At 46.2% G+C, this 27,729-nt stretch overlaps 1 protein-coding gene and 1 non-coding gene across 2 annotated transcripts; one reads left to right on the forward strand and one right to left on the reverse strand.

Annotated features, from left to right (window-relative positions):
- The first annotated feature begins 415 nt into the window (after positions 1-415).
- On the forward strand, positions 416-489 carry TRNAW-CCA. Its single transcript has one exon. It is a non-coding gene; the product is annotated as a tRNA-Trp (tRNA).
- A 2,677-nt stretch (positions 490-3,166) lies between these two features.
- AP3M2 (adaptor related protein complex 3 subunit mu 2) lies at positions 3,167-22,190 on the reverse strand. The gene is made up of 9 exons (XM_025277916.3): positions 22,038-22,190; positions 19,991-20,328; positions 15,032-15,203; positions 13,848-13,985; positions 9,393-9,478; positions 9,013-9,146; positions 6,989-7,196; positions 6,599-6,743; positions 3,167-5,259 (listed from the first exon to the last, which is right to left on the reverse strand). Exons 2-9 carry the CDS (start codon positions 20,261-20,263, stop codon positions 5,159-5,161), a joined length of 1,257 nt encoding a protein of 418 aa, XP_025133701.1. The 5' UTR covers positions 20,264-20,328; positions 22,038-22,190; the 3' UTR covers positions 3,167-5,158.
- Between the last annotated feature and the right edge of the window lie 5,539 nt (positions 22,191-27,729).

Genomic DNA, 27,729 nt, shown 5'->3' on the forward strand with positions numbered 1-27,729 from the left:
TTCATTGGCTTCCTAGGCGGTGCTAGTGGTAAAGAACCTTCCTGCCAATGCAGGACACATGAGAGGAGAGTTTGATCTCTGGGTCGGGAAGATCCCTTGGAGTAGGAAAGGGCAATCCACTCCAGTATTCTTGCCTAGAAAATCCCATGGACAGAGGAGCCTGGCGGGCTACAGTCAGTAAGGTCACAAAGAGTCAGACACGACTGAAGCGACTTAAGCACACACACACACATTCAGAAGAGGTGCTGTGCCAGGTGCTGAAAAGGTAAAAGGAAAGAAAGAAACTCTTGGTTTGACAGGGAAATGGGGATTCAGAGAAATAACAAGGCAGGGTGGAGATGAACCACAAATGGTGGACAGAAAGTTTTGCTGAAATTCAGCTCAGGAAGGATTTAAGAATCTTAAGAACAGAACTTCCCTGGTGGTCCAGTGGTTTAAGACTCTGTGCTCCAAATGCAGGGGGCCTGGGTTCAATCCCTGGCCAGGGAACTAGATCCCACATTCCATTGAAGATCTCATGTGCTGCATGCAGCCATGAAGATCTCATGTGCTGTACCTAAGACCAAAAAAAGAGAGAAACTTAAGGAAAAAATAAAATTGGGTAGGCTTTTCAAAAATTGAGCAAGATTTGGGCTGGTGGAGAGGAATGATAAAGGCACTCTTTTTAAAATTTTTCTTAAAATTTTATTGAAGAATAGTTGATTTACAAAGTCATGTTAATTTCTACTGCACAGCAAAGTGATTCGGTTATACACATATATACATTTTTTTCGTATTCTTTTCCATGATGGTTTATTACAGGATACTGACTATAGTTCCTGAGGCAAGGAGCTACCACTGCATGAAAATCTAAAGATCTGGAGGGCAAGAAAGGCAGCAGAGTGTGGGGAGGAATTGAGTTATATTTTGTCCAAAGTGAAGTTCATGAAGAAGAACGTAGGTTAGAATTAATGATGGCACTTTGAATGGTAAACCGAACTTTGGACTTAATTCTCTTGGCAGCAGGGGGCCGCAGACACTTGGGGTTAGGGGAGCCGATGGCCCAAGCGAGGTTCAGGGAAGATATTCACGGGAGGGGAGTAGGTGGGAAGACACCCCGGACAGGACTCCAAGGGAAAACAGGAATAAATCAAGAAGATGCTGACACAGATTGGGACTGACGTATACACACCGCTATACGCAAAATAGATAACGAATAAGAACTGCCATATAGTACAGGGAACTCTACTCAAAACTCTACATGGGAAAAGAATCTAAAAAAATGAGTGAATATATGTAAATATAAAACCGATTCACTTTGCTGTATACCTGGAGCTAACACGACGTTGTAGATCAACCATTTTCCAATAAAGTTTTTTTTTAAAGAATTCACTCCCAGACCAGTCCACACAAGTATGTTACTTAAGCAATGCTGCTTCCTGCTTCTCTTGACTTTCTTTCTGCTCCTGAGATGTAACGCACACCCCTGCTTGCCGCCTGACCGTTTGTTATCACTGACACCCTGGATCTAAGAATAAACCTGATGACGTGAGGCTTGCTGTTGGGTTACGTGCTGACAGTTCCTTGGCGCAAATGTGGTCGTAGTTCTCTCTCCTCTCTCTCTGGAGAGGCGGTCAGAACTGCTCAACTTAGAAGTTCTTAAAAGAATAGTTTCGACTCACAAAAGAAAGAGAATCTAAAGCCCAGAAGCTTGATTCCAGCGGTGGGCGGTGGGAGTAGCGCTGGGGAGGGGGCACTGATTTCTCTGACAATGCTCGGTCCCGGGACCCGTTCAATAAGTCACAGATTTCCTGACTTCAGCCTGTGAAAGGGGCAGGTTTTGTCTTAGGTAGATGTGCACCTTAGCCCTCTGGGGAGAAGACGGCTGGAAGACAGTGGTAAGGAAGACCCCTGTAACTGCAGCTCTGGTCGGAGTTCTGCTGGTTTCATCCCCTCCCCCGTTGCAGAAGGAGCTTTTCTCCGGACAGTTGTGTTATTGAAATGAAGTGAAGCAGTGGAGGGCTCCTTTGATGGAAATGCAAAGTTAAAAGGCCCCCACATTCCTCTGAGTGAAGCCCTGGAAACCGCAGGCTGCTTGAAGACAGGTGCTCAGCAGAGGCCACTGACAGAGCTCCAGGCAGGGCCCCCAGCCCCGCAGGACAGATGCATGTGGATGAGGCTAAAACACAGTCAGAGCACAACATGTCACTACCCGGTGTGGGTTAGGAGAGTCAGGATAAAATGTCTGGGACGTGTCCGGGGAAGGAGGGCGGTAGGGGAAATAAGTAGTACTGCTTTACTATCTCTGGCTGGTTAATAAAACAGACGTTAATAGAAACCCAAAGAACAAAAAACATCCTCATATAATCATGCAAACAACTTTAATGGGTAAAGACCTAGAGAAACTCAAATGATGGAAACTACTGTTCCCCTGGAGCTCCCATCTTAGGTCAGGTTGTCGAAAGAGGATCATAAACTTTGGTTCCACATCTAACCTCGAAAGTCAAAGACTCACAAACTTGGGGTCTTGAAGCAAAAGTTAAAGAGTTTCAGTTTCCTTCAAAAAAATTTTTTCTAACAATTAAAAAAAAAAAATTAATGTCATTGTTGGCACTGAGTCACCACCTACTGGCCACAGAGGAAAGTACAAGTGTTATAAACCTTGCTGGTCACACCGTGAGGCTAAGGAAACAGCCAGACCCAAGGCAGCGAGATGAGTCAATGAAACAGACAGGATGGGGTAGCAATAAACTTGTGGTCGGAAGGCAGAGAGAAGTCCTCGTCTTAGCGTCCCCTGCCATGAGAGGACCCTTGTTTCCACATCCCAGGAGACTCCGGGAAGGCTTCACAGCAATTAGGATAACCAGGACCCCTGCACCCGGCTTCACATCCGAATTAATCCACCTAAGAAGCACGAGAGGCCAGGACAGGGAAAGCGCTAGAACAGACACCAGCAGCTTCAGTGGTTTCGTCTTCTATACCCTGGGGAACATAATTTGATTGATCTGGACCTTTGTTCTCACGACCTGCAAGATGACATACCCAAACCATATATACAGCTTCGGTCTGCTGGTTGGAAAGTGCAGATGCAGTGAGATCCCCTGAATTCCTCTTTCTTCTGCTTCCGCTGGGCATGTGTGCAGAGCGTCACCCATGGTCCTAGTAACAAGACACTCAGGACATGAAGGACTGGCAACACGCAACTTTATTAAGATTTAAACAGAGAAGATGCTTCTGCACGTTAAACAAGTGTGGAACCGAGTGGCTTGCTGGGGGCACCCGGTACCACCTATGCTAACACACCACCGGGGTGAGGGGGTGTCCCAGGGTCTGCAGCTCGGTGGGGGGTGCTCCCCTGCTATGGTCTGCGGGCCCCACAGCCCCAGTACTTTACTTCTTAAATTCTTCCCTTGAAATTAGGATGAGCTGCCCTGGAGGGAAAAAGACAGCTAGACTTATAAACCTAAGGGTATTCGGGGACCAAGATGGGTTGTCTCCTGTGACTGAGGAAACCCTGAAATCCTCCAGAGCGCTCAGGAGTAGTAGTTCCGCTGTTCTGGAATGTACAGGCAGAGACGTTTCCCTACCACGGCAGGCGCAGGAATGGGATCTTGGATCCAGGACAAATTTTGGAGTGATGGGCTATGAGACACAGCACAACAGACCCCAGAGCAAAACCACAAAGCAGCATTATTCTGCAGCAAAAAAACAAATCCAGGAAGTAGGAAGAGAAAACTATAGGAAAAAAAAATAAAAACCACTACCTAAGTACTTGGAAACAGGGCATTAGAGAAAAATTGTAGGGTTGGAGAGCACAAAGTCTTCATTTCTCTCCGTGCACAGAGCAGAACACAATATCGCATCATAAACTATAATTTAAAAATACCTGTCTGATCTATAAATATCGGAATGGGTGATGGGCACACTGAGCTGAATGGAGAGCTTCCCGCTGCAGAGGCCTGCAGGCCACCTTCAGCTGCCGTGTTTCCTGAACCGGGCCGCACATGCACAGCGTGACCCATCTTCCTACAACATCGGTTTTATTCAACGACTGAAGGGATCTGGGGAGGGGGGGCGGGTCTTAAAAACAAACATGGACTGGTCGATATATATTGCTAATAAATAGATTATACAGGGGGGGTAGAGAACAGAAGACACTCTGAGGAAATGTCGTTACTGGACCTGCCCCCAGGACTGTCCGCTCCTGTCAGCGTCTGGCTGAGAGTGACCGCGGGAAAGCGTGCCGACCGGAGGGTCAGGCTCCAGCCCCCAGGGAGCCCCTGACGGACATGGACGAGGACCGAGACACACAGCCTGCCCTGGGGCTGACGGGAGCAACAATTCTGTGAAGGAGTGGAGCTGTTTGGGGAGGGGTGGATCAAGGAAAGAGGTATTTGAGACCACCGCCCCCCAGGGAGCGGGCAGGGCACCGTCTCACCAGAGACTGCGGCCCGTTGCTGCGGGCAGGCAGCCCTCAGCCTCTGCAAGCTGGTGGGAGCGGCGTCCCAGCCTCTGAGGGAAAAGTCCCATCCCACTGGGGCTTCTGTGTCAGCAGGGGGCTCCGATTTAAGAAGCTTCCAGTTTGCTTCTAGAAGTACAGATCTTTATGCTTGTATACAAACAGAGGGCTCACAAGGAAACTCACTCCACTCCGTTCCTCCCAGCCCCTCCTGGGGGTGGAGATGGGTGCCCCTTTCTCTTCACTTTAATGAGGGTGCACACACTCTATGCCTTCCCCGTGCCTTCCTCTACTAACATTCCTTTCCTTCCAAGTGCCGCTCTAGTTCTTTTTCCCCCTGGGGTTAAAAAACAAAAACAAAGAAGTCTTCCCTTGGCTGAAGAAAATTACAGCCGAACAAGTAACAAACGCTGGTCTTTTCCTGGGATAACCCCGTTACAAAGTTACAGACAGTTCAACACGCAGTCAGGTACCTCCCGCTGCGACCCACGCCTCTGCTCTGAGAACTGCGTTGGAGATGCTGGTGGGTGAGTCCTGCCCCGGCCCCCCGGCGACCCTGTCTCCCTGGATTCGCTCCACGGTGCTGAAGGCTAAGGAAAACGGGAGCCGGTGGGTCCAGAGTGGGGCACGGACCTACGAGACAGGCTGATGGGTTTTACTTCTAGACAGGTTAAGAAATGAAAAAGTGTTCGTGAGCGTCTGCTTTGCGAAATTCTCGCTTCAGGTTCGAACTTGGAACTTCCCAGCTTTGGTCATGTACTTTATGCCCTTGAAGGGTTTGTACTTCTCTCCATACATATCCAGACGATTCACTTTGAGGCCTGCAAGGAAGGAAGGTAAGCATTATTCCTAAGAAGCAGGTAGCATAACTGGTTAATTCACGTCAACTCAAAGAGCTTCAAGGGCTGGAGAAAGTTGTAACCGTGAACCGGAAAATGTGTGTGTGTTCAGTCGCTCAGTTGTGTCCAACTCTTTGGGATGCTACGGATCCTTTGGACCATAGCCCGCCAGGCTCCTCTCTCCATGGGATTCTCCAGGCAAGAATACTGGAGTGGGTTTCCATTTCCTTCTCCAAGAGATCTTTCCAACCCCTGGATCGAACCCGAGTCTCCTACATCTCCTGTATTGCAGGCCGATTCTTTACCTTCCGCTACCTGGGAACCTACACTTAATTATGTCACTTGAACACAGCTGACAGATTCTTCACCCCTGGGACATAGGCTGAAAATAAAAACCTGCGCCAATAAAAACCCAGCCAATGAGATCTGTCCCTGTGGTGCAAAGGGCAGAAAGTTATATGCAGGCTGAAACGAGGGTAAGAAAAAATAAGACCACTCCAGATTTTTCTCAAAGTTATGGGGTTGGACATATGAATTCATAACAACAAAATTAAGAAATTCATAATCAAATAAAGGTATAACTGAATGAATAAACTAATGATGAAAAGTGATGAATTAATTCTTCAGTGCTTCTTAAATATTCTCACTGGACTAAGAAAAGAACATTTTATACTATTCAGAGCTTCAAAGTTTATTAAGCATTTTAACATGAAAAGAGCTTATCGTTTAAATGAATTCTAATCATTTAAACTAGATGTGGTCCATTGGTAAAGAAAACAAGAACTTCATATAAAGCTGAAGTCATCTCCTATCCACCTGAAAGGGTCATTCTAAGAATTAAATAAGAAAATAGATGAAAAGAGCTTAAGTTAGTGCCTGGCACGTAGTAGACACCTGCAGAGAGGTAACAAGTCTTGATATCACCCTGGGTGGTGGGGTGTAAACTGTAGTTGATAACTCAGGTCAGCCAAGCGTTCCACATGATCACAGCACACGTGAAATCTTCTGAAATTGGGGGAAAGGTGGGGAATTCTTTTTACTCACCAGCTGAGAATGCAGACACATCCCCATACTGAAGACCCTGGGATGGTCCAACCAGCGCCCCCAGGGTGACTCAACAACGGCCCATGAGCACTTCCATCTCCAATACTGATGGAGGGTCACAGACTTCCTCCAGAAATGGGCTGGGAAGGATCTGACTAAAGATCACATATCAGCTGACAAAACCCAACTCTGTGGACAGGGAGCAGCTGGGGGGGCTTTGTGACATCGCCACCTTGGACCCCCACCGACCCCCAACCCTGAGCTGGGCGTCACTTACCAGAAATGGCCAGTTGCTGGATCTTAAACTGCAGGTTGATCGTGGGGTTCTCATCCGGTTTGGAAGCTCCGGCCTGGAGACTCATGGTTCCCTTCAAACTTGGGAGCTTCTGGGGATTTATTTTCCCTACATCCCAAGATAGCATCTCCAAAGAGAAGGAAAAGAGGAAGTTATGGTGGAAACTACACCTGAGACGCCTGAGCTCCCTGTGTTCCTATGACCTCCTGGGGGTTTCCCAGAAGAGAATGCTCCTTGTTACTGTGAATTATCTCGGTGTCCTCAACCACGTCCCTTTCGTCAAGCTCGCCTTTCCACAAGACAGAAAGGGGTGCTGCAGAGCTCCTGCTATTTCAAACACGGGCAACTCGAACCTCGTGCATATCCTCCTACCTTGGTGACTGGGTCAAACGTGTGTGTCCCCTGAGACGGCGTGAGGCTCATGTTCAGGACGCCTCTGGGCATCTGGCTGGTGACGGTCACCCCCTCTATGGTCTTCCCCATGGTCTGCTTGGGCCCCACCGTTATTTCAAAGCGGCCGAGTGAGCTACTGTCCCGGAAGCTGATGCTATGTTTAACGTACACTGGAATCGCCACCAGGCTGGAAAAGAGAGGAGACAAAAAGCCCACATCGTCAACGTATCGGAAAAATGGCCACTTTTCCCTTTTCTGTTCCGTTGGCAACTTTCCCTCCCTCACCTCCGTCTTTGTTTTACAGAGTATGCAGAGAAAAACCCTCTAGACGTCTTTGATCGTTTTCTTTCCGTAATCTGAGATGTTGAATAGTCAGTCCACTAACTCTTCTAACGACTCTTAGAATGAAATCAACAAAACCAAAGAGCAGACTCGGTGGACTCTGAGGAAAAGGCATGGCAAACAGAAATCACATTTCCGTGTTTTAACGTTTTGCATGTGACCGACAATTATTTGCACTTGGGAGAGTAACGTTCATACCTCATGGGGCTTTTACAAATTCGTGAGAGTGCTTTTAACTTGACTTTGATCCTTACAAAAACCCCTAAGGGATGGGGTCGGCATGATCTGACAGAGAAACTGCAGGCTGATACTAAAGTTGCAACCATCCTTGGCATCTGTGGAGTACTACTTCCTGGGGCCAGCATGACCCTACAGGTTTTCCCTCGATTACTCATTTAATCCTCCCCATAAGTATGAGGCAGGCATTGCTTCTGTCCTGATGTCATTAATACTGATGTCCTTATACTTAACCATTCAATAACTTGCCAAGGTCATGTATCATCAGTACTGCAGGTGGGGCTTAAGTACGGGCAGTCTGATTCCAGAGCTTCTGCTCTCAAGCACTCAGATATTTCCCCAAATTATTTATTCCGAATCCCACAGGAAGGCCTCAGTGGCCGAGAGGTTCAAGGCTCTCTTCAATCTACACATCTACTCTATGCTGCTGCTACTGCTAAGTCACTTCAGTCGTGTCCGACTCTGTGCTACCCCATAGACGGCAGCCCACCAGGCTCCTCGTCCCTGGGATTCTCCAGGCAATAACACTGGAGTGGGTTGCCATTCTCCAATGCATTAAAGTGAAAAGTGAAAGTGAAGTCACTCAGTCGTGTCCAACTCTTCGAGACCCCATGGACTGCAGCCTTCCAGGCTCCTCTGTCCATGGGATTTTCCAGGCAGGAGTGCTGGAGTGGGGTGCCATTGCCTTCTCCATATCTACTCTATGCCTTCCCCCAAAAGAACTCAGAGTCCATAGTAAAGAGAATGTTCAAGACCCAAAGTCACTGAGTCGTATGGTTCTTCAGAGTACCACTCACTGCTTTTTTGGGGTGAAAGTGATTGAAATACAGGTATTCTCAGATTCCATGTTTAGGCACACAATAATAACAAAACTAACAGCAGCAAACGTAATGAGCACTTATTTTGTGCGGAAGCCACTATTTAGAGTTTCTTATTTAACCCTCATAACAAGGCACCTTTATTATTTTCAAGTTGCTTATTACTTTACTGTTGATGTTTAGTCGCTCAGTCGTGTCCGACTCTTTTGTGACCCCGTGGGCTGTAGCCTGCCAGGCTGCTCTGTCCATGGGATTTCCCAGGCAAGAATGCTGGAGTGGGTGGCCATTTCCTTCTCCAGGGGGGTCTTCTGGACCCATGGATTGAACCCGCGTCTCCTGCATTGGCAGGTAGATTCTTGTCCACTGAGCCACCAGGGAAGCCCCTTACTTCATTACATGTTACTTTCACTACTTCAGCTTTCCTAGATATAGAAAACAGGCACGGGAAAGGAGAAACAACTCACCCGCGGTTACCTGATTAGTTACTAGGTAACTCCAGAGCCTGAGTTCTTCATCGCTGCGGATACTGTTTCCAAACACACACACACGCGCACACACGCACGCACGCACGCACGCACTCTGCCCTCAGGTTCGTGAGCTGCTTACTTCTGCGCGCTGACGTGGTAGGACAGCAGGCGGAAGTTGCCGTCTGGGGGGATGAAGGAGAGGATGCGCTCGGACTCCCAGCGCTTGAAGCGGACGCAGGGGTGGAAGCTGACATCATCCAGCAGCCTGGGGTTCTGGGCGACATCAAGCAACAGCCACAGGTGGGAATTAGAACCACGCGTCTTTCAGGAAAGTAACTTAGGTGCTGCTTTCACGAAAACACATGCACACATTCCGCTGTTACTCGGGAACATTCGAGGCCGCCTGTGAGCTTTGTGGCTGGCCCTGACCATCCCTTCCAGTTCCATCCCCTCCTGCCGCTCTGTCTTTCCAGAAGCATCTAATGTCCCAAGGATTAGATCTCTGGCCCAGGATTTTACCATGAAGGAAAGTGTCAGGTCGGGCATTCCGGTCAGCTTGACGCAGGCGTCGATCACCCCCTGGATCTCGGCAGTGATGGTGGACCCTGAGATGGGATGAGACAGGAAGAAGGTGAGACCCTTTCTGTCCTTCCCAACGAACTTGACTCCTTCCTCCCTCCTTAGCGTTCTCTTCCCCTCCCATCCCATTTCCTTCCTTCCTTCCTCCTCCCCTCCCCTGTTCTTCCTTCCTTCCTTCTGTCCATCCATCCATCCATCCAAATCATCTACCCAATCCACCTGTCCTCGCAAACCTTTATCAACTGCACAGCAAGCACAAGACACTCTGATGAAGCAGCGGGGATAAAGACTGGTGAGACTGTTAGCCTGGAGGAGCTCTCAATCTAGTGCCAGAATCACACACAACATCGCTATCTTGACCAACGGTTCGGAACACTGAATTCACATCAGGGACTGCTCTCCCTGCAGGCACCAAGGACTTCCCTTGTGGCTCGGCTGGTAAGGAATCCGCCTGCAATGCGGGAGGTCTGGGTTCGATCCCTGGGTTGAGAAGATCCCCTGCAGAAGGGAAAGGCAACCCACTCTGGTATTCTGGCCTGGCGAATTCCATGGACGGTATATTCACTTCACAGGCCCCCAAGGAGCTCTGATGCCAAATGGAGCGGACACGTTGGTCTTTGGTTCACAGGCTCTCTCTCCTGCAGCCCCTGTGACCACTTCTTTCTTTCAAATGTTCCTTTCTCCTAACCCCTCCTATTTTCTGGTTTTCTTGCTCTTGTCCTTCTCCTGGTATGATCACACTGAAACTTGTTCATCTTTTCTATTGCTGATGGACATTTGAGACCTTTCCAGTTTGGGGATAATACGAAAAGCTGCTGTGCCTACTTGGTTTTAAAGCCTCATCAGTTACTTTTCTTTCTTTATGCGTCTCAGTCCAGTCATCCTGAGCTGTATAATTTCCCAACAATGTTTCACTCTTCTTAAGAGTGTTTGCACCCGCAGTGCTCCCAGATCTGTGCAGCCTGTACTAACTCCTACTCATTCTATTGATGAAGCATGCCTGAGCTTTACACTTAGGTCTGGGTGGGAGGGGACCTCTCTTTTCCCCTTTCTCGCCCCCTCACTAGACTTTCAGGAAGCTTCCTGCAGCCACAGGCCCCGTCTTCGTCACCATCACAAGCCCACCGCCTGCTGCTCAGCTACAGCACCATGGATTCTCCGTAAGCACTTGCTGGATAAATGAGTTCGCTCATGTGAAGAAAACTTTCTATAAATTTCCTCACTCTAAGGACTTGTAGTCGTGTTAACCTCTCTGAATGGATAGAAAAGACGATGACTCTCTGAATTTTAGTGATTAAGCTTCAGTTCTGCCCCGACAACTGAGAGTCAAATACTTCCTAAAGGACATCTCATCAACAAGAGATCAGTTTGTTACTTTTTCACTTGAGAGGATAAAAACCATTGAAAATGTGAGCCCAGCACAGCTCTACATCATGTTTTCCCAAGGCTTTTCTTCAGCGTTGTTGAGGTATAGTCAACAAATAAAAACTGTGTGTTAATACACACACACCCTGTGAAGTGATCACCATGATGAAGCTGACCAACACGTCCATCACCTCACACAGTTAGTTGGGTTTTTGTGGTGAGAGTCCTTAAAACTTTCCCTTTTAGTAAATTTCAAGTAGACAATATACTTGTGAGGTGACAGATGTGACAATTTAACCAGCTGGGGTGGGGGAATCCTTTCACAACGTACATGTAGATCAAATCACCGTAATGAACATTCCGAATACCTTACAAGTTTGTCAATTACACTCAATAACATGGAAAAGAAAGTAGACTGTGGTAGTCCCCGTGCTGTGTGGTGAATCTCCAGAACTTCTTCATCGTGCAGAACTGAAGCTTGGCGCCTTGCACCAACCTCTCCCCATTCCCGTCCTCCCCACTCCTGGCAACCACCTTCTACTCTGCTTCTGCGGACCTTTCTGCTGCAGATTCCACATATAAGGGGAGCCCGGCACTGGTCCACATCAGGTTTTTCTATGTGCGATCAGGCCATGTTTGTCCTTCGGCGTCCAGCTTCCTTCACCCAGCATCACGTCCCCCAGGTTCACCTGTGTTTTCACAGATGGCAGGATTTACTTCTTCATACGGCCAAGAAACGTTCCTGTGTGTGAGGGTGTCTGCCGCACGTCTTCTTTATCCATCAGCCATCAACAGACACTTGGTTTGTCCCCATGCCTTGGCTGATGCCAACAATGCTGCTGTGAACACAGGGGTGCGGACGCCTCTTCGAGATGCTTAACTCCATTTCCTTTGGATCTAGACCCAGGAGTGGGACTGCTGGATCATTAGGGAGTTTCAGTTTCTTGAGGCACCTCCATACTGCTTCCACAGCAGCTGCATCAACTTATATTTCCCCCAGCAAGTGCATAGGGTTCCCCTTTCTCCACACCATTGCTGACACTTGCTATGTCTTTTGTCTTTTTGATATGAGGTGCGAGTGATACCTCACTGTGGTTCTGACTTGCTTTTCCCCAATGACACTGAGCACCTTTTCATTTACCTGCTGGCCATTTATATGGCTTTTCTGAAGTATGTCTCTTCGGATCCTTTGTGTACTAGGTCACTTCAGTTGTCTGCAACTCTTTATGACCCCATGGACTGTGGCCCGCCAGGCTCCTCTGTCCATGGGGATTCTGCAGGCAAGAACACTGGAGTGGGCTGCCATTTTCTTCTCCAGGGGAGCTTCCTGACCCAGGGGCTGGGCCTCCTAAGTCTCTCCTGCATTGGCAGGCAGGCTCTTGACCACTAGTGCCGTTTTCAGATCCTATGCCCACTTTTTTAGTCAGATTATCTGGCTGTTTTTTTTGCTATTGAATTGTATAAGTTTCTCACATATTTTGGATATTAACCTCTTATCAGATATATGGTTTGCATACATTTCCTCTCCTTTGCAGGCTGTCTTTTTCCTCTGTCTGGTTCCTTTCTTGTATGGAGGCTTTTATTTTGATACAATCCTATTGGTCTATTTTTCCTTTTGAAGCCTTTGCTTTGGTATCATATCTTGAAAAAAAAAAAAAAAAAAAACCACTGCCCAGACCAGTGTCAAGAAGCTCTGTTCCTGTTTTCTACTAGTAGGTTTAGGGTTCCAGGTCTCACATTTAGGTCCTTAAAACGTTATGAGTTGGATTTTGTGTGTGCTGTGAGATTAAGGGTGATTTTATTCTTCTACATGTGAACATCCAGTTTTCCCAACACCACCCGCTGCAGAGACTAGCCTTTCCCCATCGCATGTTCTTGGCACGCTTGTTGAAGACCAGTTGACAGATTTATTGCTGGGCCTTCTATTCTGCTTCACTGGTGTACATGTCTATTTTTATGACCTTACCATACAGTTGTTTTTTTAAATATTTGTTAGTTTTGGCTGCACTGGGTCTTCACTGCTGCATTCAGGCTTTCTCTAGTTGCGGCGAGCGGGGGCTACTCTCCAGTTACGGGGCATGGGCTTCTCATCACAGCGGCTTCGCTTGTTGTGGAGCGCAGGCTCCAGGCGTGCAGGCTTCAGTACTTGTGGCACAGGGGCTCAGTAGTTGTGGCTTGAGGGCTTAGCTGCCCCTCAGCAAGTGGGACCTTCCGGGACTAAGGATTGAACCCATGTCCCCTGCATTGGCAGGTGGATTCTTAACTGCTGGACCACTAGGGAAGTCCACCTTACAGTTTTCATTACCATAATTTTATAATATATTTTGAAATCTAGAATTGTGAAGTCTCCAGCTTTGTTCTTGCTCAAGACGGCTTTGGCGATTTGAGGTTTTTGTGGTTCCATACGAGTTTTGTTTTTCCTCTTTCTATAAAGAATACCATTGAGAGACTAATGCGGATAGCATTTGGGATTCTGATGGGGATGTCTTTGGATATTTCAAACATTTTAACAACACCGATTCTCCCAATCCATGAAAATATAGCATCTTCCCATTTATTTGCTCTTAATTTCCTCCATCAACGCTTTGTAATTTTCAGGGTGTAAGTTTCTTTGGTTAAGTTTATTCCTAAGTATTTTATTCTTTTTGTTGCTATTGTAAATACGATTGTTTTCTCAGTTCCCTTTTTGGATAGTTTGTTGTTTGTGTACAGAAACATCACCGTACAAGGTCAGTGTACAAAACACTGTGCAAGTTTGTGTACAGAAACATACTGATTTTGTATCCTGCAACTGTATGACATTTATTAGTTCTCACAGTGTCAGGCTGGAGTCTTTAGAGTTCCTACATGTACGATCACATCATCTACATCCTGACATTTCAGTCCAGTCCTAATACACAATGCTTGACACAAAGTAGACTCTAAGTTAAATGAATGGCCTTAAATGGGGGACAATTCTGATAACTAGCGAGCACTGTCAGAAGGGGGCCTCTATTTTCACAGTTCTGTAAATAGGCTGCAAGCACCCACCTGATTTGTCAATGATGGCATCAATCTCTTCAATCACATCAAAATAGGCCTCATTGTTGGTGTATTTCACCCCCGTTCGTCGCCAAGGTACCACGGACAGCTGCCCAGTGGGCAGCTGGTCGCCCACGTTGGTGCTTCCTAAGACAATGAATATTGTAATTAGATGAAACCAATCACCTTATAACCAGAGAACACGTCCCTAAAAGTTCCTATGCATCCACTATTTACATGCTTACTTGAAGAAGTTTTCCAAAATAAAGATTATAGTTTTCCCAAATCCTATCTTGGTAACCTAGTCCACTTAAAACACTTGTCCCCAGGTGGTGTGCCTCCTCAGGCAGATTACAGGTAAAAAAGTCACCTGAGAAACAGATAGCATATTATTTTGGTTTTGAAAGTAACCTGAACTCAGTCTCTCAAATTCCCCAATAGCTTGCAGCTTAAATAATGCATTGGGTTTCAGTAGGGATGGTAATCCACATATTGACATAAAAATTTCATGGGTAAAAACCGTATTCTAACTCGTTTTAAAAAATTCCACCTGTCCATACATTATCCATCTCACCAAAGAAGATAAAAATACATATATACACTGTATGTTAAAAGTGATTATGAGCTTATTTCACGTTCTCTGTGCTTTTCTGTATTTCTGACCTTCTACAAGAATCATGTGCTGCTTCTATAATCAGGAGGAAACCTGATGATGATTAAAGATTAGGTTATTTTATTTTTCGGCTGTGCTGGGCCTTCCTTGCTGTGCGTGGGCTTCTCGCTGCAATGGCTTCTGTTGCAGAGCACAGGCTCTAGGCCACGCAGGCTCTAGGCACGCAGGCGCAGCAGTTCTGGTGCAGGGTCTTAGTTGTTCTGTGGCGCGTGGAATCTTCCCAGACCAGGGGTCTAACCGGTGTCCCTTGCAGTGCAAGGCACATTTAAAACCACTGGACCATAAGGGAAGTCCAGGGAAAATTCCTTGTAAAAGGAGAACAGTTTATTCTGTCATTGAAATCAGAATATTTTCTACACACACAAAAGTTTTATTTCAGGTTATACCAAAGACTACAAAGAACGAAATGAAAGCACCTGGACATTTGAGATCCCCAAAAACAAGCACTCGAAACAAGGCGCACCAGAGGACTAAGCCACACGCAGGATGGCGGCCGCCTCCCACGGGGCCCCTCCCGTACCTGTGATGGTGTTGACAACGGTTCGAAGGATGGTGGGCGGCTTTATCAGTTCTTTGAGGATGTTCGACTCGGTAGCCAGTGGGAACCCATTGTCCAGCATCTCTTCCAGCACCTCGTAAACCACGACCACATTGTCTTTTATCACTGGCTCTGAACAGACTCCAAAATAATCCTGATGAAAACACAATACACATATACATTTATCACTCAGAGACTGCGATGGGTGAAGGAACGCGCCCAGAGATTATCGAGTAATGTCCACGTGTGTTTACGCAGCGTTTCTGGGACCTTCTTCTAAAATAAGGGGATGAAGCATAACCCTGTTTCTCTTAGGCAGCCCAGTTTGGTGGAAAGAAAACTAGACTGGATTATAACGCAAGTATCATTAATAACTTCTTTCATATACTAAAGTGAGTCATTTAATCCCTTTGGGTTAGTTTCTTCAACTAATATGAAGAATACAAAACTGAGTCTAGACTAGTATGTGGTTTTGAACATGAATTTGAATGAACTATGTGAAATGATAATATCTGATACAATATATATTGGACCCCCAAATTTTTAACTCTTACTGTTCTGCTATTCCTCAACATTCATGGAGCAAAAAAGAACTGAGAGAGAAATGAAATGAGGGGTGTGAGCTAGCACACCAGAAAATTTCTCTTTGGATCATCCTTTTTCTAAGATGCTAGGATTCTAGTAACACTTTGTCCCTTTATTAAGAAAGGCTAAACTTAGACACTAAATAATGTGGGTTGGGGGGAAAGCACTGAATTCCAAATCAGAAGGCCTGGGTAATAATCTTAATTGTCACCTACTAGATTAATTCACGCTAACTAATTAGGTCTCGATTTCTCTAATAGTATAATCTGGATAATACCATGCATGGATGCACAGGGTTGTAAAAACTAAGCATGACGGATTAAATGAGAACATGTATGAAAGTGCTTTGTAAACTATAAAGCGCCATGTAAACTGTGAGGCACCATGATGAAATGATGCAGAGCAAGGCCTGTAGGCACCTGGCGTGCCCTTCTTGACAATGTCCATGCTTCTGCTGCTGGGCCACTCAGATGGTCAGACAGTCCTCTAAGAATTCATCCACTGATGGGAAATGCACCCCTTTTGACAAAGCCCATTCTATTCATGGGCAGTGCTGATCCTTAGAAAGTCCTTTCTTTGGCTAAACTGAAACCTGCTTCCTAGATATGCCTTACACAACAAGGTTACGTAACAGCCCCACAGTGATCAGATGGCCAGGACAACATTTGCCTTCAATTCTTCTTCTCAGGGCCAAACTCCCTGTTTGGTCCTGCTACTGTTCATGCTATGGTAAGGCCTCTAGATTGTTTAACTTTCTTGTCATTTCTTTGGATTTTTCCTAATTTTCTAATAGTCTCCTCAAATGATGACATCCAAAACTGAACACAGACTCCAGAGGTGACCTAAATTATATCAGAATGATGTCAACTCTCAGACATATTCCAATATCCAAGAGCACTTAGGAGTCAGGAACGTGTTTCTAAAACAAAAAGATTTTTTCTTTAAAAAATGAAGATTGGAGGGGGAAAAAAAGCTACACATTTCCTTCTCATGAGTGATTTCATTTTGAAAAATAAAACTCCTCACTTGAGAAAAGGGAATCCTCCTACAGTGTCAGTGAGAATGCAAAATTGGTATAGCCACTACAGAGAACAGTATGGAGGTTCCTTAAAAGGAAAAATAGAACTACCATATGATCCAGCAATCCCATTCCTGGGCATATACCCAAACAGAACTGTAATTCAAAAAGATACCCGCACCCCTATGTTTATAGCAGCACTATCCACAATGGTCGATACATGGAAGCAACCTAAGTGTCCATCAGCAGGTGACCGGATAAATATGTGGTACATCTATACAATGGAATACCACTCAGGCATACAAAAGAACAGAATAAGGCCATCTGCAGCCACATGGACAGACCCAGACCTTATCATACTAAGTGAAATAAGTCAGACAGTGAAAGACAAATATCGTATGATATCACTTCTATTGGAGAAGGAAATGGCAACCCGCTCCAGTATTCTTGCCTGGAGATTCCCATGGAGAGAGGAGCCTGGTAGATTACAGTCCATGAGGTCGCAAGAGTCGGACACAACTTAGTGACTAAACCATCACTTATATGTGGAATCTAAAATACAACACAAAGGAACTTATCTACAAAGAAGAAACAGAGTCACAGACGTAGAGAACAGACTTGTGGTTGCCAAAGGGGAGGTGAAGTGCGAGACAGATGGATTGTGAGGTTGGGATCAGCAGATACAAACTACTATATGGAGAATGGATAAACAACACGGCCCTACTGTAGCCCAGGGAACTATTAATATAGTCAATATTCTGTGATAAACCATAGTGGAAAACTATGAAAATGTGCATATACATACATACATATATATATATATATATATATATATAAATAACTGAATCACTTTGCTATACAGCAGAAATTAACATGACACTGCAAATCAACTATACATCAATAAAATAAATTTTTAAAAACACCTCCCTTGATTTTCTAAATCAGGGAGAATGTGATTTCATCAATCAGCAGCTGGAAGGGGACAGTGCTACAGCAACGCGTGTGCACTTCCACAGCGGGGGCTCCTCCGTCACAGCCCAGCGCCAGAGAAAGAACAGAAGCCAGAGAACACACATCACATAAGACATTCAAATCAGGATTCGTCCATTTAAAGACTTCTAACAAATTCTTCCAAACTGGCAAGCTGTGAAGTCCCAGCCTTCTAAAGCAGCCACTTCACTGTTTACCCCGATTCCTCTGTGGTTCCAAGTAGATTAAACAACTTTCTTCACTTCCTATCTTGTAATAAGTTACATAACATCACTATGGAGATACGGAGCGACGGTTAATGGGGTGAAATATCCCGTGTGGAAATCCTAACAAGGACCAGGCTTGAGCAGCTGAAGATCATAACTGCTGGGTTCTTCTGCTTCTTCCATGTATCGGAGTTTATAATTCTCAGGTTCTCACCGTGAGAAGGAGCTGATATGCCACTGGAATCCCAGAAGAGTACTACCAGAAAGACTGTGGGGGAAAAACTTAAATATATGCTCATTCTTTGGAGATGAAAGCTGTTCCAAACATGTGACATATATTTATAAGAGCAAATAAAAGGACTCTTTTTGACTTGCTTTTTAATGTTTATCAGAAGGTCTGGGTCCTCCTTCTCCTCTCCAATCCCACAATGTCTGTATTCATGTGACTAATTCCGGACTTCACATGACACAGAAGTTAAACCAGAGGACCCTTGATTCTCATGTATCGTTGAGTTATGCAAATAACCACAACCACGAGAGGTGGAGCAATCTTTTAGGGAGAGGATGCCGCTGTCTGAATCCAGAGTCTGCTGCCACTGCTGCTAAGTCGATTCAGTCGTGTCCGACTCTATGCGACCCCATAGACGGCAGCCCACCAGGCTCCCCCGTCCCTGGGATTCTCCAAGCAAGAACACTGGAGTGGGTTGCCATTTCCTTCTCCAGTGCATGAAAGTGAAAACTGAAAGTGAAAGTTGCTCAGTCGTGTCCGACTCAGCGACCCCATGACTGCAGCCCACCAGGCTCCTCCGTCCATGGGATTTTCCAGGCAAGAGTACTGGAGTGGGTTGCCATTGCCTTCTCCGGAATCCAGAGTCTAGGCTGCCTGAAATCCTGTCCCGTAACAGGTGCTGACATCCTGGCACAACCAGCCCCCTGTGCCCCCAAGATCTCCAAATCTATTCCTGAAGGAAAAACTCCAAGTGAAAACTGCATCTTGGAAAATGTATCCCTTAAATTTTACAGAAGTGCTAAGCTTGCAACAAGGCCCATCTCTGGTACTCATATGCTGTGGATGAGCACAAGCTCAAGCTGAAGGGTGGATTCCCAAATTAGCCTGCCAGGGAGAATGAAACAAACATTATTTAGTTTCTTCTAGTTTAAAAAAATATATCTTTCCACACGCATCAGTTTTTGATGCAACTCAAAGCAATGCTGTTAACAATGGTTAACATCAAGTCTGCCATAAAAATAAAAAAATTGAGCCTCTCTTTTGGGGTTGGTCTGTTCCCACATCTCAAGCGTATACTATCTCTGCTGTCGGTTTAATAAAAGTTCTGTCTTCTTGAGCTGTCACTGAGCTGAAACTAGTCTGTTGTTTCGAATCCTTGCTATGACAAGACAAGAGCTGAGAAATCCTGCCTGCTTGAGCTATAATCAACCCGCCATTCCAAATCTTTGTTATGATAAGACAAGAACCAAGGGAGAGAAATAAACCTACCTGACAAAAGCCTTTAAAAAAACTGAAACTCCTTAGCTTTGTGAACAAAACATAGGACAATTCCAGTCTCTAGAACTGAAATGACTTCATACAGTCATACTAAGTAGAGTGGCTTTCTTAGGCCACAGGTTCAAAACTGTATAGTCTGTCATTCAAGATACAACCCATTCAATAAACAGAAACAAGAATCTTATCAGATGTGAGCAATGTCAGAGTTGTGATTTCTTTTTTAGTTCCTTAAAGTGAATGTTGCTCAGTCATGTGTGACTCTCTGCAACCCCATGGACTATACAGTCCATGGAATTCTCCAGGCCAGAATACTGGAGTGGGGAGCCTCTCCCATCTCCAGGGGATCTTCCCAACCCAGGGATTGAACCCAGGTCTCCTGCATTGCAGGCAGATTCTATACCAGCTGAACCACAAGGGAAGCCCAAGAATACCGGAGTGGGTAGCCTATCCCTTCTCCAGGGGATCTTCCCGACCCAGGAATCGAACTGGGGTCTCCTGTGTTGCAGGCAGATTCTTTACCAACTGAGCTATCAAGGAAGCCCTTTTAGTTCCTTAGCTGAGGCTGAAAACAATGGAAACAAAGCTACAAAGACACTTCATAAGGTCCACGAATGAACCTCCGCACATTCACGCACCTGAAACGTGTCCACAACCCGGTGGAGGAACTCGATGACAAACAGAGGTGGCACCTCCGTCTGGATCACAGCCACAAAAAAGATCTTGTGACGGTAAACACTTAAGAGATAGTGGTGCGGGGTGGGGATAACCGGAGGGACATTTTCGGCCTCCGTCGCTCGCTCTTGTGCCTCGAAAAAGTAATCACAAACGGAACGGCTAACCACACTCTTCCAGTGTTTCTCCAGGAAAATATCCCCAGAGGAGTTGATCAAGAAAAGACTGTGAATCATGGTGGAGACAGTCAGTGAGTGAAGAGAGTCTTTTTCAGTCTGAAAGCCTCTGCAAATGCTCAGCCCTAGAAAAATAAGAGAAGCTATGGTCAATTGCAGTTAACCAAAGCCCCCTCCACATCCATCCAGCAGCCCCAGCTTTCCTACCCATCTTTTAAGACTTGACTCAATCTTCCACCACTGCAGGAGCCAGAAGTGTCCCTCCCTAGGATCCCCAATTAACAGCCATCTCATTTGTCAGTTAATTATACACTGTATAGTTATCTTTAATACTGCCTGAATCATATTCATTTAAAATTCGACTTAATTTTTGAGTGTCTACTTTCTCAAGTGGACTGGGAGCTCCTGGAGAAAAAGAGACCTTGACTCATGTTTCTGCTGCCTCCTTGCACAGCACCATCTCCTTGCACACAAGAAGGCTTCAAAGAACACGGAGGTGTTCCCTATATGTGGCAACAACTCACATATAAGAAATGGCTATGTTTGCATTATCTCATTTGGTAGCCATTGGCCAAATGGGGCCATTGAGCATCTGAAATGTGGCTGGTCCAAACTGAGATGTTAATAGAAGACACACACCAGATTTTGAAGACTTTATATGGAAAAGCATTGTGTTTAAAGACTGACTCACCGACTTAGACAATAAACTTAGGGTTGGTTGTTGGTGGGAACAGGTTGGGGGAAGGACAGGGAGTTTGGGGTGGACATTGTACACACTGCTATATTTAAAATGGATAACCAACAAAGACCTACTATGTAGTATACAGAACTCTGCTCAACGTTATGTGGCAGCCCAGTTGGGAGGGGAGTTTGGGGGAGAATGGAAACATGTATATGTATGGCTGAGACCCTTCCCTGTTCACCTGAAACTGTTACAACATTGTTAATTATCTGTATCCAATACAAAAGAAAAATTTTAAAATTTAAGACAGTTTACCAACAATTTAATATCAATTAATAAAATCAATTACTAATATTAACTTATAAATTTATTTAATATTGATATTTTGGATATCCTGGATAAATACAAGCTATAACATTCTAATGTGGTTAGTAGAACATGTAAAATTACATAGTATATGGGTCGCTGCCTATTTCTACTGGACAGCGCTGATCCACGGAATGGAGCTGTCCTTGTGGTCTTTATTTACTCGGTCAGACCCCATTCTCTTAAGTCCTTGTTAAGCACAAGGCTCTATATTAGATGCCTTAAAAAAAAAAAAATCCCTCTGGGGGATCCCCCATGTCCCTCAGGCGGCGGCATCTCTAATGCCAGTCCCCGGAACGAGGCGGCCGCGCTGAACCCCAGCTGTGTCCACTCGGCGAACTGGTCCAGGTGGTCAAACTGCAAAGGCCTGCTGTTAACCAAGAGCCGCAGGGCGAGCTTAATCCCTCTGCCCGCGACAGGCCAGCGGGAGGGAGGGGGCGGCGGGGAGCCAGGCTGTGGGGGCGCAGAGGCTGCTGGCCAAAGCGGGTTATTTTTGCTCGGGTCGCGGGGAGGATGGAGGCCGCTTGGAGCCCGGGTGTCCATGGCTGCACGGTCCGAGGCTGAGAAGGGTCGCCCGTCCGCGCACCTGCGTCGCCATGGCAACAGGGTCTCCTCCTCCCTCGACCCCTCCGGCCGGAGTGGCCACCTCCCTAGCCCGGGACCCGGCCCCTCGCCTCTCCCCGCAGCATCACGCAGCTCCGAGGGTCGCTCCGGCCGCATCCCGTGACCCCACGCCCCCGCCGCGCGCCCAGCCCCACCCCGGCCCGGGCGGTCCGCGCTCCTTACCCCGCTCGCTCTTCGCGGAGCCCACCTTGCGGCCGCGCGGACAGGCCCCGCCCCCGGGCGCCCCCCCGCCCGCCCGCGACCCACGTCTGAAGGCTGCCGATTGGGCCTCGTCCTCCGCTCTGATTGACCGCGGTCCGCCGCTCGCCCTGTTCTCGGGCTCGAGCCCCCGATTGGCCCTGGCTCACGCTCCGTTAACCTCTGATTGGTGCCACTCCAGGGCTCTGAGCCCTGATTGGCTGTCGCGAACCGCCTGCGGCCCGCCCGGCTCCGCCTGGTCACCCAGTCACAAAAGGCCCCGGAGCGCTGCGAAGCCACCTGCGTAACCGCGGGATACGCCAGGAAGAGGATGCAGAGAAAGTGTGACTTCCAGGGCACGACTTACGGAACAGCATATCATAGATGATAAGTCGTGAGCAGCAATAACTGCTCTCTACCTAGCAATAACTGGTTTCCGTTAAACAAGTGCGTTTAAAAAGAGACGTGATGCTTTTTCACTTACGTACCTTGAGTAAAGGAGATGTGATTGGCTGTGCAACGCCGTGTCCAGAGCTCTGGAGCTGAATCCAAAAGGCCTCTTCCAGCCGTAGCTGAACCGCCACGTGCCCGACCTTGGGCAAGGCTCTTCACCTTTCAGAGTCCCAGTTCCCAGATCTGAAAATGTGAGGGTTCGGCAGTTCTTTCTCCAAGTTGCATTGGATCTCTGATGATTTAAGTTTGGCTTCCCCAGAAAAGCATGCAGTGGAAGTCAAAAGATTCAAGTTCACTTAAACGAAAACGTACTTGTTATGCGGGATGGGATGTGGAAAGGGTTTGCCGTGGCGCCTGGACCTTGGATATATTCAATAAGATGGTCAACTGTGGTGATGATGGTTGTGATCTGAACGAGGAGGGAGTTGCCCTGCCGGTGCTTTGGTTTTCACTTTGGCAACTTCTGACATGGGCCCATGATAAATGTTTATTGAAGGTGACGTGGGTTGTTCTTTGCCATACTTGCTAAGGGCAGATATTTGGCTAATTTGGAACTAAACAGGAGAGACAATCCCAACTCAAAATGGCTGTGTGATGAGGAGTCCTATTAGGTTATGGGCTCTGGTGCAAGAGTGCCTGGGTTTGAATCCTGCTCCAACTTATCAGCTGTGTCCTTGAGAAGGTAGCTTAACTTCTCCAAACTTCAACTTCCTTACTTCTCAAATAAAGACAGTAATAGTACCTACTTCAGTAAGTTGTGGGGATTAAATTAGAAAAGTGTTAGCAATGGTTACTAGTTAGGAAGCCGCACAAGATCCAGTCACACACAGTCGTTCAGCAGCGCGCATGTTTAACGTGCAGACCTGCTGTCACTGCGGCAGGCGCTTCTCACTCTTTCACTGAACTAATGTTTGCTAAGAGCCTCCCATGTATCAAGCCGCATGTCTGGGATGGTGCAGTGAGCAACATTACAGGCCAAGTCTCTTGTCAGAGAGCCTAGCTGGAAACACAAATGAGAAGCAATTACAAAAGGCTGTGCGACTTCCCTTGGAGAAGGCACTGGCACCCCACTCCAGTCCTCTTGCCTGGAAAATCCCATGGACAGAGGAGCCTGGTGGGCTGCAGTCCATGGGGTCGCTAAGAGTCAGACACGACTGAGCGACTTCCCCTTCCCTTTTCACTTTTCACTTTCATGCATTGGAGAAGGAAATGGCAACCCACTCCAGTGTTCTTGCCTGGAGAATCCCAGGGATGGGGGAGCCTGGTGGGCTGCCGTCTCTGGGATCGCACAGAGTCGGACACGACTGAAGCGACTTAGCAGCAGCAGCAGCAGTAGGACTTCCTGCTGGTCCAGTGGTTAAGAATCTGCCATGCGATGCAGGGGACGCAGGTTTGATCCCTGAGAACTAGGATCTCACATGCCATGGAGCAACTAAGCCCTCAATAAGCAACTGATGACACGTGTTCTGGAGCCTGTATGCCACAACTTAAGAGCCTATATGATGCTGTGAAGATCTCACTTGCTGCAACTAAGATCCAATACAGTCAAGTAAATAAATATTGAAAAACAAATGAAAGATTTAAACAAATGAAAAAAAAACAGTGTGATGAGCAAGGAGCACGTGGGGAGCAGGCATTGCTGGTGGAGGGAATAGACTTAAAGCCAGGGAAGTCCATCTAAACTAACACTTGAAAAACAAATACTGACGGATTCCATCGAAGTGGAAGAACAGAGAAAAGTATATGTAGAAAGCTCTAGAGACGAGAGAGTTAGCTTTAGCTGAGTTGGAATGGGATAAAGAGTGCAGATTTTTTTTTTCTCAAATGAGATTAGTGGGTAAGTAAGAGCCAAGTGGTTGTGAGTTTTGTAATAATTGTTTGCTTTTATTTAGTTTATTGAAGTACAGTTGATTTACAGTGTTGTGTAAATTCCCTCTGTACAGCAAAATGATTCAGTTATACATATGTAGCCTGGAGAAGGAAATGGCAACCCACTCCAGTATTCTTGCCTAGACAATCACATGGACAGAGGAGCCTGGCTGCTGCAGTCCATGGGGTCACACAGAGTCAGATGCAATTGAAGCAACTTAGCAGCATACATTGGAGAAGGAAATGGCAACCCACTCCAGTGTTCTTGCCTGGAGAATCCCAGGGACGGGGGAGCCTGATGGGCTGCCGTCTATGGGGTCGCACAGAGTCGGACACAACTGAAGCGACTTAGCAGCAGCAGCATACACATACAGACATTCATTTTCATAGTCTTTTCCATTATGGTTCATCACAGGATACTGAGTATAGTTCCCTGTTCCATATAGTAGGACCTTGTTATCTACCTATTCTGTATAGAATGGTTTGCATGTTAAGTTATAAAACCTTGCACCTTTAGTAGCCATCCAAATGGAGATGTTGGAAAGAATCTGTGAGTTTAAGGTCTGGGAGAGAGGTCTGAGCTGGAGACATAAATTTAGAGTTGTCAGGATGTGGATAGTCAGTCACGGGACCATTGAGATGACTTAGGCAGTGAGCACAGAGAGAGGAGAGGCCCAGAGTCGGGGACTCCAAATTAAGGGTTCATGGAAAAGAGGCAGACCCAGGTTCCTCTGATCCTCCCAACTACTCTAAAACGAATCATGGCTCTGATCCTCTTTCTACAACTGAGAAAGCTGCAAGAAGTGTGTAAGTGACTTGCAGAAGGTCAGGTAAGGAGGTGGGTGGCAGAGCTGGGATTCAAGTGCACAGGGAGGTCTAAGCCGTGTGCCTCAAGGTGCCCACCTCCTGTCCTCTCGGGACCCCGAGAGCCCACTATGGGACGTTAAGTGGGAGAGTGAAAGGCCTTCAGACTTTCATTTCAGAGACACTGTGCATATAGATGAATTAAGCAAGGCCAAGCTTGGGGGCAGGGAGGTCATTTAGGTACTGCAGTAATGCACATGAGAGATATGTGACTGCAGCCAGGGTGGGGATTTGGAGAAAAGTGAACAAGTCCCAGTGACAGGTAAAGGATAGAGATCTGGGTTGAAACTAACTGTGAGTGAGTAGTGTGGAGAGTAGACATCAAAGATGATCCATAGGTTTCTGATCTGGGCAACCACGTTGATGAAAGTGTCACTAGTTGAGATGGGGATCCTCGGAAGAAAGGCACCCCGAGGGCAGGAACAGATGGTGTGAATTCAGTCGTAATGATGCCCAGGGTCACAAATAAGCCAACACTGAATATTTGTTGAGTCAAATCAAACAACACGGATTTTGGATGCTTGCATAATACATTACAATGGTTTTAAGAGAGACCACAGTAGTAAATCTATTTCATGATTAAAAAAAAATCTCCAGGAAAAGCTTTTCTAAAGCTGCCACTGATTAACCATTCTAGTATTTAACTGCTTTCACTGCTGAGAAATTTTCTATTAATACCATAAAAACCAATGCCAACCCTCCTACACTGTTGCTGAGAATGTAAATTGATACAGCCATTATGGAGAACAGTATGGAGGTTGCTTAAAAAAACTAAATATAGAACTACCATATGATCCAACAATCCCACTCCTGGGCATATACTCAGATAAAAACCATAATTCAAAAAGATACACGTACCCTAATGTTCACTGAAGCACTGTTTACAATGGCTAAGATATGGAAGCAACCTAAATGTCCATCAACAGATGAATAGATAAAGAGGTCACACATATATACAATGGAATATTGCTCAGCTATTAAAAAGAATGAAATAATGCCATTTGCAGCAACAGGAATGGACCTAGAGATTATTGTACTAAATGGAGTAAGTCTAATATGTGGAATCTAGTTTTAAAAGATACAAATGAATTTACTTAGAAAACAGAAATAGACTCACAGATCCTGAAATCAAACTTATGATTTCCAAAGGGGGAATGTGAGGGAAAGTGACAAATTAGGTGACTGGGAATGACATACAGATCAGTTCAGTTCAGTCGCTCAGTCGTGTCCAAGTTTTTGCAACCCCATGGACTGCAGGATGCCAGGCTTCCCTGTCCATCACCAGCTCCTGTAGCTTGCTCAAATTTATGTCCATTGAGTCAGTGATGCCATACAACCATTTCATCCTCTGGCGTCCCCTTCTCCTGCCTTCAGTCTTTCCCAGCATCAGGGTTTTTTCCAATGAGTCAGTTCTTTGCATCAGATGGCCAAAGTATTGGAGTTTGGAGCTTCAGTATCAGTCCTTCCAAAGTATATTCAGGACTGATTTTCTTTAGGATGGATCTCCTTGCAGTCCAAGGGACTCTCAAGAGTCTTCTCCAACACCACAGTTCAAAAGCATCAACTCTTCAATGCTTAGCTTTCTTTATAGTCCAACTCTCACATCCATACATGACTACTGGAAAAACCATAGCTTTGACTAGGTGGACCTTTGTTGGCAAAGTATTGTCCCTGCTTTTTAATATGATGTCTAGGTTGGACATAGATTTTCTTCCAAGGAGCAAGAGTCTTTGAATTTCATGGCTGCAGTCACCATCTGCAGTGATTTTGGAGCCCAAGAAAATAAAGTCTGTCACTGTTTCCATTGTTTCCCCATCTATTTGCCATGAAGTGATGGGACTGGATGTCATGATCTTAGTTTTTTGAATGTTGAGTTTTAAGCCAGCTTTTTCACTCTCCTGTTTCACTTGCATCAAGAGGCTCTTCCTCTTTGCTTTATGCCATAAGGGTTTCCTTGATAGCTCAGCTGGTAAAGGATCTGCCTGCAATGCAGGAGACCCCAGTTCAATTCCTGGGTCAGGAAGATCCCACTCCAGTATTCTTGTGGCTCAGCTGGTAAAGAATCCACCTGCAGTGCGGGAGACCTGGGTCCGATCCCTGGGTTGGGAAGATCCCCTGGAGGAGGGAAAGGCTCCCCACTCCAGTATTCTTGCTTAGAGAATTACATGGACTGTATAGTCCACGGGGTCGCAAAGAGTCAGACACAGTTGAGAGACTTTCACTTTTCTGCCATAAGGGTAGTGTCATCTGCCTATCTGAGGTTATTGATATTTCTCCTGGCAATCTTGATTCCATCTTGTGCTTCCTCCAGCCCAGCGTTTCTCATGATGTACTCTGCATAAAAGTTAGATAAGCAGAGTGACAGTATACAGCCTTGACGTTCTCCTTTCCCAATTTGGAACCAGTCTGTTTTTCCATGTTCAATTCTAACTGTTGCTTCTTGACCTGCATACAGATTTCTCAGGAGGCAGGTCAGGTGGTCTGGTCTTTC

Source organism: Bubalus bubalis, chromosome 1 (genome assembly GCF_019923935.1).
Source record: "Bubalus bubalis isolate 160015118507 breed Murrah chromosome 1, NDDB_SH_1, whole genome shotgun sequence".
NCBI classification, from domain to species: domain Eukaryota; kingdom Metazoa; phylum Chordata; class Mammalia; order Artiodactyla; family Bovidae; genus Bubalus; species Bubalus bubalis.